Genomic DNA, 13,440 nt, shown 5'->3' on the forward strand with positions numbered 1-13,440 from the left:
AAATGGAACAACTTTTTTCAAACTTCAAGTGCACTAAATTACACTAATGAAAATCAAGATTCTTGAGTAATTAAGCACACTTACAGTACAATTACATTATATCACCATTCTAATGGAAATACACTTAAAAAAGCACTGCAGCTCAACTTACAGTTGTGTTTAAGTAAATTTTGTACACTGTTATCATACTTACTATTACTATAAACTATGTTAATTTAGTATGCCTCTTTAATATTTCAAGTGATCTACAAATACACTTCCTTACTATATTTAGTGCTTTTAAAGTGTCCCACTATGACAATGATAATGTATTTAAAGTGAAGTTCAATAACAACCTAAACATCATAGACACATACTTTAAGTGCAATGCTATTATATTGTTTTCTTGAAAACAATTGTGTTTGAAGTATATTTCATCTGTACTTTTATCCCCATTTTGTTATACTTAAGCATAAATGTTGCTATTATACTACATTTCTACATTTCAAGTGCATTACATCAGCAGATTACAAATTGCATTTCAGAAAAGGAATTTTAATACACTTCAAACAAAAATACATAATTCAAGCAAAGGACATATCATGATGATAGTAATTAACACTAACAGGGACATAATTACACATCACCATTCTGTGCCATAGATCACACAACTGACACAAGGGGGAAAACAACTCAAACACACTCACAAGAAAGATGATACACTTATACAAAAGCAGGTATTGACATCACCAGCAAACAGCCTTTAACTTCAACGAACAACATCTAATTCTGATTATGAGATAAGGCCTTGTAGCTCTCATTGTTGCACTTCCTCCGTAGAAGGGACCGGATCTCGGTCACCTGTGTGTTGGGGAATTGCTCCCTCACTGCATCTGTGAAAACAGGAAAGAGACATGGACATGAATTAAAACAAGATAGACAATGTATAACATTGAAATACAATCATTAATGATAAAAGTGGATTTGTCAATTTATTTTATTTTATTTCATTTAACCTTTATTTAACCAGATAAAAGCCCATTGAGATCGGGATCTCTTTCGCAAGGGTGACCTGGCCAAAAAGGTCAGCAGAGACATAACAGGGCAGCAAAAAGTAACAGATAGAATAAAACATACCATTTTAGAAATGCAACAGTAGCACATCAAACAAATAAATTAATCATGACAATGGATGTGTATTCATAATTATGACAAGGAAGGTCATTCCCTGACCTTTCCTGAAAATCCATGATGTTCCAAAAATTCCATGACCTGTGGGAACCCTGCAAGTAACTGCTACACATTCTTGTGTGAATGCTTAGCAACAGAGATGGAAGATTAGAACTATTTCTTGGAGTGGATGAAATGAATAAATAAATCAATGCATCTACATAAATGATTGAAAACACAATTTGATATCTTAAACGTGATGGAAGTGGAACTGATATATAAAAGCAATATGGCACTTGTGGTCATGGTATTGGTACAGATACCCACGGCTGTGGTTACCTGCACCAGTCTGCCAGAGGCCTTGTGGTTATATCCGCACCAACCCCACTGTCACTTGTGCCATATTGCTCAATCAGTGAAATTCAAACAAGGAGTATTAACAGTAGACAATGATGGCAAAATTATTTTCAAATTTGTAATGTGGGAAGTCGGGTCTGTATTCTAAGACATAACACATAGCATTCATGTTCTTTAAATTAACAGTGGGGTGCATGTCTTGAATTCACTTCATGACCTCATTGACAATGGCTACAGGTGTATGGGAGGGTTCAGGTGGTGGCAGAGATAACCCTGGCATCACTAGCATACATATGCACCCACCCACCTTTCAGAGCCTTTAATGTGTCCTCATCCATCTCAACAAAATCGGCAGGTGCTGCCCCTGGCCGCTGAGACTCCACCTGAGGGATGGCGTCCCTCTCGTCACTGGTCACAATCACCTATGCAGAAAACATCAAGCTAGTTACCTTAAACAAAAAGGGCAGCTATACACTCCTAATCATACACTTGCCAAAACACAATTTTCATGGTGTGAGTGTATGCGTATAAATCACAAAAATGCAGTTTTGCTATATCACATAAAGCTTTACCCTGAGCACCAAGGGCATAGGTTTTTAGGTTGGGTTTGGACTTTGATATTGGGACATAATTCAATGCAAGCTCAAAGTGCGCTATTACATGCATGTCAGCACCAATAGGCTATCCACCACTGTAAACTCTGACAAGTCTCTGGGGAACTCTGCACATTATTTGATGAAGGCAGTTACATTTTTAAACATACCGGTTTACGTTTTTTGGGTTGATCAAACATGTTGCAACATGTGTCGTTGGAATCAGACTCGACTTGTGCTGTACATTGCCGTTTGAGGTCCCTCTTCAGCACCTCACCCATCTGGACCATCTGTGAACCCGACTGACAACGTACATCTTGTTTAAGAGAATGATTTTGAAAATTTCCACACAAACCACCAGACTTTTAAGGGGAAATCCAGCGAGTTTTCACAAAGATCTCTGTTTCTCGAGGTCACCGATTACTGTTGGTACAAAACAAAATGAAAACAATTGTTTCGTACCGACAGTACTCGGTGACCTCGAGAAATGGAGATGTATGTGAAAACTCGCCGGATTTCTCCTTTAAGTAACTGTAGAGACTATTTTTTTAATAGCTTTAGTGCATTTCTTCATATAGCAACTAGGCTACTACTACACCACACTTTCCAAGAATCCACCTCCATCCATCCATCCATCACTCTGATAGTAGGCTATTTGTAACAGGAGACTTAATTTTGACTAAACATGCATGGCATTACAAAAAAGCTAACTTGATTTGTTTCACAGTCTTTTAAGTAATATTTATCATTTCAAATTTATATTTGCTGGCTAAATCTGCTAAATGCTTGTGCACCCAGCTTGCAAAAAATCACAATGTAACTCCCATGGCAAACACATTCTACGATGCCACAGCATTGTTAATTGTAAAGTGGAATCACAATGCTCCATTATTGTTAATTCATAAATCAAGCTAACAGTCATTCCATCATCCCCTTATCCTGGCCAGTTGTTTTGCCAAACTGACCAAAGGAAGACCATATATCCTATCTTCTATCCTATCCATATATATATATGTATATATATATATATATATATATATATATATATCTTTTTTTGTGATTTACCGTTAGCTGTACAAGCTAGCAGCTAACTTTTGTAACAATATCTAGTTAATGTTAGGCTAACTTTAATGGCAGCGTTAGCTAATGATTTTCCACCGGAGCTTTAGCTGGCTAACGTTGCGTTCTCTCCTGCTGTGTTCAATGACTCAATTCATCAAGCTGTAGCTAACGTTAGCTAAGCCTATGTCAACAGAGTTCCTGGGTAACTTAACGTTAGATATACCAGAAAATATCAAAATTGTTGAAACCATCACTTACCAAAGTCGCGCTCCCTTCTGGCACGCGCACCTGTTGGCAGTTCAGCAGGCAAAATCACCTCTATCCAGCCATGCTTGGACTGGAGGTCTTCCATGCAGGTGACTGTAATACCTACATTTCTATATGCATCCTGTAGCCTATAATAGATGCAATAACGGACCCGTCTACGAAATAAAACAACCCATACATTGTGCTAAAGTGAGTATCAGTGATGAATTTCAAATATTAACTGTCAATTTGGATACATTCAGGCAGTGTACATAGTGATTGGATGTCGATGATGCTGCGCACGCTGATTGGATGTGGGAACTGGTGGGTCCATTTCCTGGGTCTATTCGTCTTGAATCTTGATCTGTTTGCACTGCTCGACAACAATAATTTTTAAAATATGCCACCTGTATGCTCCCTCGACAAGACGTAGAGCCTAATGAAAAAATACTATTTGAAAAAAATATACTTACTTAGTCCACACTGCAGCATTTTATCATATTACCCTTTCAGAAATCAGCCTAACAATGTAAATACACGTTCCATTAGTAGGATACAGTAAATTAATACATTTCCACTAAGAGCATTTTAGCATATTTTCTGAAATTACTTTGATATGCTAATAAAAGTACACTTATATTGTAGTGCACTTTGTTTACGGTGTACTAAGATCACACTACTGATTAAGTGAAATCAATGGACACTTTCGAAAGTTATACTAACTCTGTATTACACATAAGTGTACTTACTAAAAGTACACTAAATTACCACTATAATTTTTTGTATTTTAACATATTTTGTGAAAGTACTCTGATATGCCACTAAAAATACACTTATTTTAGAGTGTACTGTATAAAGTATACAGAAGTAACACTTTAAAAAGTATACTAACAATTGATTTCCAAAAATGATACTTCCCAAAAGAACATTGAATTACCACTCCATGTATGTTGAATTTAATACACTTAAAAAAACTAAACTTCTATAAAATTTAAAATACACTAACAACAAAGTACACTTTCAAAAAGTACAATTAAAAAACAATTTGATTATTACAAAAATTAGTATACTTGCTTTTTGGACTCTGAAGTTGAACTTAATTACATCTATTTTGAAGTATACTTTTTAAAGTACATATTAAATACACTTCAAATGAAGCACAAAAACCGAGAAGCATGCTTGTTATATACTTCATGTACTTTATTCAGATTACTAATACACTAAAGTATACTACTTTTTTACCTGGGACCTATTAAATGTATACTGTTATTTCCCACACAAATATTTTATTTGGGCAGGCCCAAGTATATTTGCTGTCACATTTGAGTATTTATTACTTTTCTTTTTTAATCTGTCTGTGTTGGCCATGGACAGTATTTTTAATCCTCACACAACTCACTTACAAACATTTAACCACGCTGAAAGATGTTTTAAGTCTTAAAAATTCAACATTTTTCCATTTTCAACTTTGTTATTATTAATGGGGCATCCATTAAATACAGTCTTAAGGAAATGTAGAAAAGTTTTAGATTTATTTACTCAGTGATGACGAAAAATGTACATTGAAATGAAAAAGAATGACAATTAAAAGATATATTATATCACTGATTTGTGTTGGTGCATAGAGCCAAAGGGGAGTGCTTGATTCGAAACAGAAAAATCTGTCCTAAATGTGCTGGTATGTTAAGATACATGTTTTTGTTGAGAAAACAAAGTAACAGTGAAACCACCAGGATGCAAAGGTACGCTGAGAGACCTTACCACAAGGAAGCTACAAAGAGACGTCGGAGGATCTACCTCTAAACCTATGTGACAGCCCCCCAAGAGATTCTTAGAAATTGACACCTTACTCATGTATTGCAAATGAAACAGTTCTACTGCTTCACACTGGAGTACACACATTCATTGTTGGCGTTGTTCCTCTGTCTTCTTGTTCTCTTGGCCTGGTTAACACTTAAAGCAGCATAATGGAGGTTTTCAGCTTCTTCGTAACCCTGGTAGCACATTTTATAAAGAGTAGATCACACTTCGGTTCCTTAAAACACGTGTCCACAAGACAGTTGATAAAGTTGGAAAAGAAAGTTTATAAAAGCTGACTGAATAACTATTCAATCATTCAATTAATCAGAACTGCACTCACCGCAGCATTTTCTGTGGAGGAAGGTGGAAATCTTGCTTGAGACTCTGGTTATGAAACAGAAAACCTTTTAATCCCAGGCAAAATTAAGACAACACTAGCTGCCAGATAAACAAAATAAAAGGTCCAGTTACCTGCAGATAGGCAGCTGTTGCTCTTCATCTTGTACACTGAGAAAGCCAGTAAAACTGCCACGATGGTGGTGAATGTCAAAGCTCCACTCAAGAAATATACTAACACGAGACTATCCACCTTATCTGTAGAGAGTAAGAAATCAGAAAGAGCTTGCAGCATGTTTCCATCTGAAGGTTCGTATGGAGGTAATACGGCTAGGAGAACCCATTTTATATACAGGCAAAAGCCACACATTCACAGTCTGTACAGCAAATGATCCTCTATCATCAAACCCTTCATTAGAATAAGTAAAAAACTCTAATGGGGGAGCGAGCATTGACTTTTTTTTTACTTCTCCTCAGATAAGCAATTTCAAACAGTAAATTACTCACCCTCAAAGTCCAGCTTGGTCCCGTTTCCAAACACGACGTGTCCACATGAGGCAACAGCACAGTAGTAGGTCCCAGCATGAGAAAGATTCAGGCTCTTCATTGGCAAGTTGTAGACACAGGTGTGTGTTTGTGTGTTGTCTTTCCTCTCACACTGATCATTCCTGCCTCCATGCGTGTAAATGAGTCCTGGATGAGATTCTTGAGAGTGTTTGAACCAGTAAACACTGTGTTCTTCATCACAGGTCCCAGTGTGTACTGTACAGTTCAGAGTCACAGAGCCTCCTGGCTGGATGCTCCCAGATGCCGACTGATGGACCGAAGTTGGAATGTTCCAACCTGAACCCTTCACACTGACGGTAATGCCCTCTAAAAACTGTAAATTGTATGCATATAAACTTGTGCAGTAGTAAGTAGCAGAGTCTGAAATGTTCAAGTCGGTGATCATCAAATGATTTTTGCCATTTTCTGTATCCAGTGTGAAGCGTGGATTGTTCTTGAATTCATCATATAAAGTGACATTTTTTTCATACTTGTAGTAATTAGAGATGAGCCTTGGTATTTCTCTGACACTTTGTTTATGCCAATAAAGCCTTGCAGGAACATTAGTTTTATAGAAACATGGCAAAGTCAACTTGTCCCCAGTTTTAACGGAAACAAATCTTCTCTCTCGAACAGATGATGAGAATGTCAGATCAGTCGTCAGAGCTGAAATTATATGAGAGCAGTTTATAGCTGATGTAATGTGACAAATCTGGGTTATCACTAAAACATATGATAAACATTTGTTTGATACTGTACACTACACTAGGTTAAAGTCACAAAGAGCAACTTACCCATTTTCATCAAGAACAAACATGTTAGAAAACAGAGAGCAAACACTGGAGATGTCATCGTGTCCAAGTTGCTGTACTGAATGAAAGAGTATTGATGGTTTCTCTACTCTTCAGAGACAAGAATGAACTTGATTGGCCAATCTACAGTGACACTCTATGTCCCCATATAGGGAACATGATCACATGCTCACTGCATCTATTGTGTTAAGTTCTGGGTTTTGTAAAAATGCTCAAGCGGTAAGAGATATATGAAGAACATTACAACTCCCGAAAAACAAAAGCATATCTAGAGATCCAGTATAAACAAGCAGTAACAAGATCAATATCTAGTTAAAAACTGATAGTCATTATGTTTAACGTGTGCCAAAACAAAGATTTAAGCCATTCATCCTTAGCTATTATTATATACTAATACTTAACTCTCTTTTCAAACTTTAGTGCAGTGAAACAACACACTGTACTATGTGGTTTTGACAATTAATTAATATTAATAAAACGTACAATGCTTTGATCATCACAACATCAATTCCAATCATCAAGGCCCCAGGAATAGGTACTCAAAATAAGATCATTCCTATTATTCAAATAAAATATATTCTGACTAGAACTTGTTGTTGCAGCATTGTCAAAGGTGACCTGAAAGAAGGTTAAAATGGTCTAGCTGACTTCAGCCAAATTCTCACTTCCTCAGTCATAGTCTTTGCCATTCTCTCTCTGTTCACCAGATGCCCCCTGATTTTTATTTTTGCTCAAACATCGCAAGTTCCTCTTGGATGGCTTCTTGGTTTGTGCATTTATATGTGAGTATTGAATTAAGCAATATTACCCGAGAGGGTGTGCTTTAACGTAATTTCAAATGACGTTAAAGCAGTTGATTATACAACTAATACCAACACAAATAAAATATATAATCAAAATATATCCATGTTGATGGACAATTTGCTCTCAAATTTTAAAGGTTTTTGCAAGTGCGCGGCGCGTTTCCATGGAAACACATGGGGTCTGACTAATAACTGAAACAAAATCAGTCACATCAGTAGACTCATATGTGTAATGGAACATAGTTTACCACTCCAGCAAATAATCCAACCCTTAGTAACGACCTAGCAACAAAGGATTTTCTAGTCCCAGATGAGTGAACTCTGAGCTGACGTTAATGTTTTATCGCGGTCTCGGAATTTCCCGAACTAAATCAATACTGCACAGATAAACAGAAGATGCTTATTTTTATCGCCCAAGTTATAACAGAGATGTTGATTTTTTTTTTCTTTTATACTTTTTATAAAACATTTTCACCTCGGTCACAATAGTGTCTCTCACACTGAAGGGAAAATAAATAATAGCCGGGGCGTTTATTTGTTTCAATCACTTAACAGACCAGGCGTTTATTTGGGACAGGCGTTTAATTCCTTCCTCTCAAAAATCCGGCATGAAAATGTCACAAACTTCTCCAGCTTCTCGGTGAATTCTCTGGCATCCTTTTGGGCAATAGTTGTCTTCTGCAGGTGAAGTTGTTCCGGCGGAGGAAACGATTCAGCCGACCAGCACTCACAGATAACTCCTCATCTCTGCGTCACTCACGGTGGCGTACATTTGTTTCGCCATCGCCCTGATCATTTTGCGGGTCACTCTCTCGTGGTGTGTCCGTTTGCTGATAACTAATTCCCGCATGTTTATCTCAGGCTCCTCGTTAGCCTTCTTCGTCCCTCAAGCAAGCAGCCCGGCCCTGTTGCTGTCCTCCTCGGACAGCTCCGTTTTATTTTATCGCCAGTCTCTCACTCTCTTGGGGTCGACAGAGAAACGTCTAGCAGCTGCTCCTCCCGACTTCTCCTCTGCATATTTTACGGCAGAAAGTTTGAATTTCAAGTCGTACTTTTTATTTTTTTTGCTCTAGCTCTGACAGTTACTATGTTGCCATGGAGATGGATACACTATTGCCACAGACTTGGCGGAGTAATATTTTGAGTAATGAGTCAGGCATGCTGTCTTGCTGATTTGAGCAAGGCCAAAATGTCTTGTTGACCAATCAGATTGCTTGGTCGGAAATACTTGTTGTATAATACCTGTTTGCCTGCCTCATGGTTCTGTAAGCTTTGAATCAGATTGTTGTAAGTAAATCATTGATCAATGTTAGCTCCGCCTGCATTGTCTACTTCTGTGGTCCTGCTTACACTATGTCATGACAGTATGAACTGGCCAAACACGGATAAATGAGATGATTTACACCTTTCACGACCTTGCAAAGTATTGCAACATGCTCAAAAGCACACAAGAAAGCAGGTGGGACATTTTTTCCAGACCTCGCCTGGCAGATGAATAAGCTGAGACTGCAAAGGGGTGTAGTCTTCATACAGCTTCCCAATTAGCTAACCTTCAGCATGCTTGCCATCAGGATGATAGCGACCAGCCTTCACCCTGGCTGGCTAGCCTGCAGTCTGCACATCAGTCTGCCAGCAAAAAGCCTTCACTCCAACCAATTAGATTTGGGTGAGCCTGAAGCTATCCCACTATCTGTCTTTCTGACCCTGCCTTTTGTGAGCCCTATCCTACACTTCCCTCCCCTGCTCTGAGCCGTCAATAAACTGGAGCCACCCACCCAAATCCAGCAGTCACTTTTTTGGAAGGTAACAACTGCAAGGTCACTTCACTAGGTCCCACGGAAGCCAAGACGCGTCGTAACGGCATCCAGAAAACCACCCTTGACTACCCATACTGACACCCAGCCACACCTTAAGATGGCAGTCACTGCCAACCCATAGCCAGACCTTCAGTTTCCCACCTCATGCCTGTCCAACACCCTTCTCAAGCTCTCAGCTCTTGATTATCATCGGGGCCAGTAGCAAGCTCCAGTCGCTAGCCTGTATTCCACACGTTGGATGCTTATCCACCAGCCTGCACCAACGTACAGCAGAATGTTCGGAAACGGAAAGCTGCTCCTTACCACCTGCACTGTTACCAGCCTCCAGAGCGGTTCTGTATATCACCCAACCACGAGGCTATCCTCGAGAGTAGCTCTGCCCTCCCTCCTGAACAGTTCTGCCCATGGAAGCCAGCCTTTAGAGCAGCTCCATCTGAGTTGCCTGCATCCAGGCTTTTATCAAGATCTGCTCTGTCGTATGGCCCTGCCTCATGGTTGCTCACAAGCCCTGCTCCATACGTCTGTCTTAATCATAGGCTGTCCATCATGTGTTGTGTGTGATGCTGATTCAGCTGTTGGGAGCAGAGGAGACCAAAACAAATCTGTCACTCTTTTCTTTTTACAAAAGTCAATTAAAAATTACTAAAACGTAGGTGTTCATTGTTGAATAAAGCAGCAAAAAAAGTCTGAACATTTCAACAAGTAAAAAGAAATGTTTTTGTCTCTCACACATGAACAATGCATTAGCTAAAAATGCTCACCGGATTTCACCCAGTGTTTCTTCCCATTCTGTGAACATTCTGTTTTTCCAATGCTCCTTTACAGAGAAGTGTTTTGGCACAGGCGTTTTTTTCTCATACATTATTAATAAGTCAGGCCAAATGTGAACACTGCTTTGGCAGTCATTGACTCACCTGTGATATTCTCTAGTAAAGCTGATCCAAACCCGCCTGACCCACAGGTGCATTCCAGGGTCCAGTGGTCCCCCCACATCACTAGTGCCAAGACAACAGAGGTCAGTTCGAAAACGTCAATCTGTCTTCTTGCACAGTGACTCAGTGGGCTCTATCTTGCACTCAGCGCAATTGACTTTGTACACTGGCGCTTGTGTAATTCCTATTTTGCATTCGGCGCACACTGGAATTTTCCCTCCGCAGACGCACGTCCCTAAATTAGGGAATGACTTTGCGCTCCCGGGGCGGTTCAGCGAAAAGAGGAGGCGTGTTCCGGCGCAAACGTTCACTGGTGCTATTTTGCCGTTTCAGAAAACACTTGTGCCACAGACCAGGAAAAAACTAGTCTAAAGTCAGTGGCGCTTATTCAGATGCTATTTTAAGGGTGCATGCTTGGCCATAATGTAGCGTGTGCTTAACGTGCATACACTTTGCTTCTCTCATCTACATGGAAGCAGTTCCCGTTTTTGCAAACCATACAAAAAAAAGTTGAAAAGATTTAAACAGAAGAACTAATTCTTTTTCCCTTTGATATGCGACGCGCCCACCGTAGCCGTGAGGGTCTGGGAGTGGCAATTCGCGATGTGCTCCTAGTGGAGCGGGTGGACGGAGATGGAGTTGGGGGAGGAGGAGAAAGGTGCACAACAGGAGCAGGTGGTGCGTTTGGAGACTTGAGGCGATGCACCTGAGAGGCCGCAGCAACATCGCCACCCGGTCAAGACGGGCATTAATACCTTGCCGCATCCCGGACAGTGCGGTCCGGTCTGACAATGCTGCCACGGCGTGTGGGTCTAGATCCTCTGCACCTTGGTGTTTGCGCTGCTCCCTCATGAGCTGGCCGTTGCGCACTGCTCGGCCCGTGCGCACTGCTCCCGAGGCCAGGTGCGATGTCCTGGGGATGCCAGCCGTAGAAACAATTGTGGCAATTTCCTCCCACGCCCGTTTAACCAAAGATAATTTGGATGGATTTCTCTTATCCCCATACAAGGCCACTTCTCGGTCTTTTATGGCCCTTACGAGAACGTCGGTATCCTCGGCTGTGAACCGCTCCTGGCGTGCGCCTGGCAAATTCGCCATTATAATAGCAATGCGCCATGGAACAAGCGCGCCTGCTTTTAAAGGGAGTGTGAGATGTCGCTCTGATTGGTTTATTGCACGTTACGCCCAAACCACACTTATGAATAATGTAGCTACTTCAGACCAACCCATTTTAGATTTGCATTGGGCGCAAGAGTCATTTATCCCGCCAGCATAATAGCAACATTGCCTGAGATCCGCCCACAAAGCTACTTGCGCTTTGCGTTTGATACTTGCGTTTCAGATCGTTAAGATAGGGCCCAGTATGTGGAATCAATTGATGAAGAACTGTCTGCTGAATTGTCAAAAATGGCAGATGACTTTATATGTATTTCCAACGTGCCTAATGTGAGCACAGATGTCAAAGACACCACCAAGCTACTTATTTTCATTTGAGGGATAAATGACAGGTTTAAAATAGTGGAGGAGTTTCTTGCCATGGAGTCCATGGCGATCAGGCCTGTAAGACAAAGTATGCTATATCAGGATGCTCTGAGAGACTGAACTTGCAATGGACTACATTGCTGAACATGACCACTGACAAAGCTTATTGGGCAGAACATCAGGCTGCTGCACAGGAATCAGGACCGGGTAAGAGAGGACAGCCCTAACTTAGATTTGATAGTCCTACGCTGCATCATTCACCAAGAATCCTTGTGTAAATCTGTGTTGCCACTTGATCATGTCGCCAAGACAGTGGTAAAACTTGTTAACTTTATCAAGGCCCGTGGGCATAACATCGCCAGTACAGTGCGACCCTGCTCTCAAAAAAAGGTTCCAAATGCGCATAGAGGATAATTGTTTAATTTGCCTCCATGTATGTGTGTGAAACTTTTTCTGTGATGAACTTATACAAGTCACGTTTCATATCACAACTGACTGATAAACACCTGTCCTATGTGCTGCAAATTTCAACATCAGATATGACGCTTGACTTTGATGGTTTTGCAAAGAGAAGCGGCTGTCTTAACTGTTTCCATTAGGCTAAATTACATGGATAGGCATTGCCTTTATATGTTGCCATTCATAGATATTTTACAGTTGTATTCATTCTCATAGGATAATTACAGTTACATCTGTAAAACATAAATTTGTTAACGTGGTCTTATACATGAAGCATATTCTTCATTCAGTGCTGCAGGTCTGTTCTGCATTCAGTGCTCAGGTTCGAGTCAGCTGAACAAGTAAAGACAGTCTCACACAGTTAGACAAGTAGTAACAAGAACAGAAAATGATTTGAGTAAAATGAATGAATAAATGAAATGAAAATGACAATGCATTTTTTCATAGTGTCTGTGAATAATAATGTTCTCTGCATTTATTGGTGTAAATATGTCCTCTAATGGTGAACATTAAATTTTGACCATAGTGACACAGTCTGCCTCAAGTCCATATTTTTGATGTAATGCAATGGGTTTTATCAGGGACCTGTACATATCAGGTAATTGGCAAGGTAAAAATCAAATTTAAGTTATAACCTCAGAGTTCCCTAGTTTTACACATACAGCTGTAAAGTATTTTATATTTTGTAACATGTAACCAGGCCAAGTAGCCATTAAAGGTGGATTTGTGAATCTTGTTCATCTCAACAGTTGGTGCTACAGTGGGGACCATCTGAGTCACCCGCAAGGCACCTTAAACCTAGACAGTCTCTTCATACATGTAACTTAATAAATGTATACCGGTGGTTCCCACACATATACTTGACCTATTTTAGTATTTTATACTTTTATTCGTTTAACCCGTCCATGCCATTGGAGGTAATTAATTTCAAATACTAATGGCTGTATTGGCCATCAACAGCATTTTACATCCTTATACAACTAACTCTGTAAACATAACTAATACCTAATATTGGTAGTAGTAATACTAATGATGATGATAATAAT

The 13,440-nt window shown here is 39.8% G+C and overlaps 1 protein-coding gene across 1 annotated transcript; it reads right to left on the reverse strand.

Annotated features, from left to right (window-relative positions):
• Positions 1–4,917: 4,917 nt before the first annotated feature.
• Positions 4,918–6,945, reverse strand: LOC115589062 (uncharacterized). Its single transcript, XM_030429744.1, has 5 exons — positions 6,884–6,945; positions 6,051–6,755; positions 5,679–5,801; positions 5,548–5,591; positions 4,918–5,401 (listed from the first exon to the last, which is right to left on the reverse strand). The coding sequence occupies exons 1-5, from the start codon at positions 6,939–6,941 to the stop codon at positions 5,282–5,284; spliced, it is 1,050 nt and encodes a 349-aa protein (XP_030285604.1). The 5' UTR covers positions 6,942–6,945; the 3' UTR covers positions 4,918–5,281.
• Positions 6,946–13,440: the final 6,495 nt, after the last annotated feature.

This window comes from Sparus aurata, chromosome 10, assembly GCF_900880675.1.
Source record: "Sparus aurata chromosome 10, fSpaAur1.1, whole genome shotgun sequence".
Classification (NCBI taxonomy): domain Eukaryota; kingdom Metazoa; phylum Chordata; class Actinopteri; order Spariformes; family Sparidae; genus Sparus; species Sparus aurata.

What these genes read in the sequence shown, in the direction of transcription:
- LOC115589062 (XM_030429744.1), bottom strand. Translation starts at nt 6,941, where the DNA reads ATGACATCTCCAGTGTTTGCTCTCTGTTTTCTAACATGTTTGTTCTTG. An exon ending in TTTGTTCTTGATGAAAATGG is followed by an intron (nt 6,756 to 6,883) that starts GTAAGTTGCTCT and finishes ATATAATTTCAG; the next exon opens with CTCTGACGACTGATCTGACA. An exon ending in CCTCCACAGAAAATGCTGCG is followed by an intron (nt 5,402 to 5,547) that starts GTGAGTGCAGTT and finishes ATGTGCTACCAG; the next exon opens with GGTTACGAAGAAGCTGAAAA.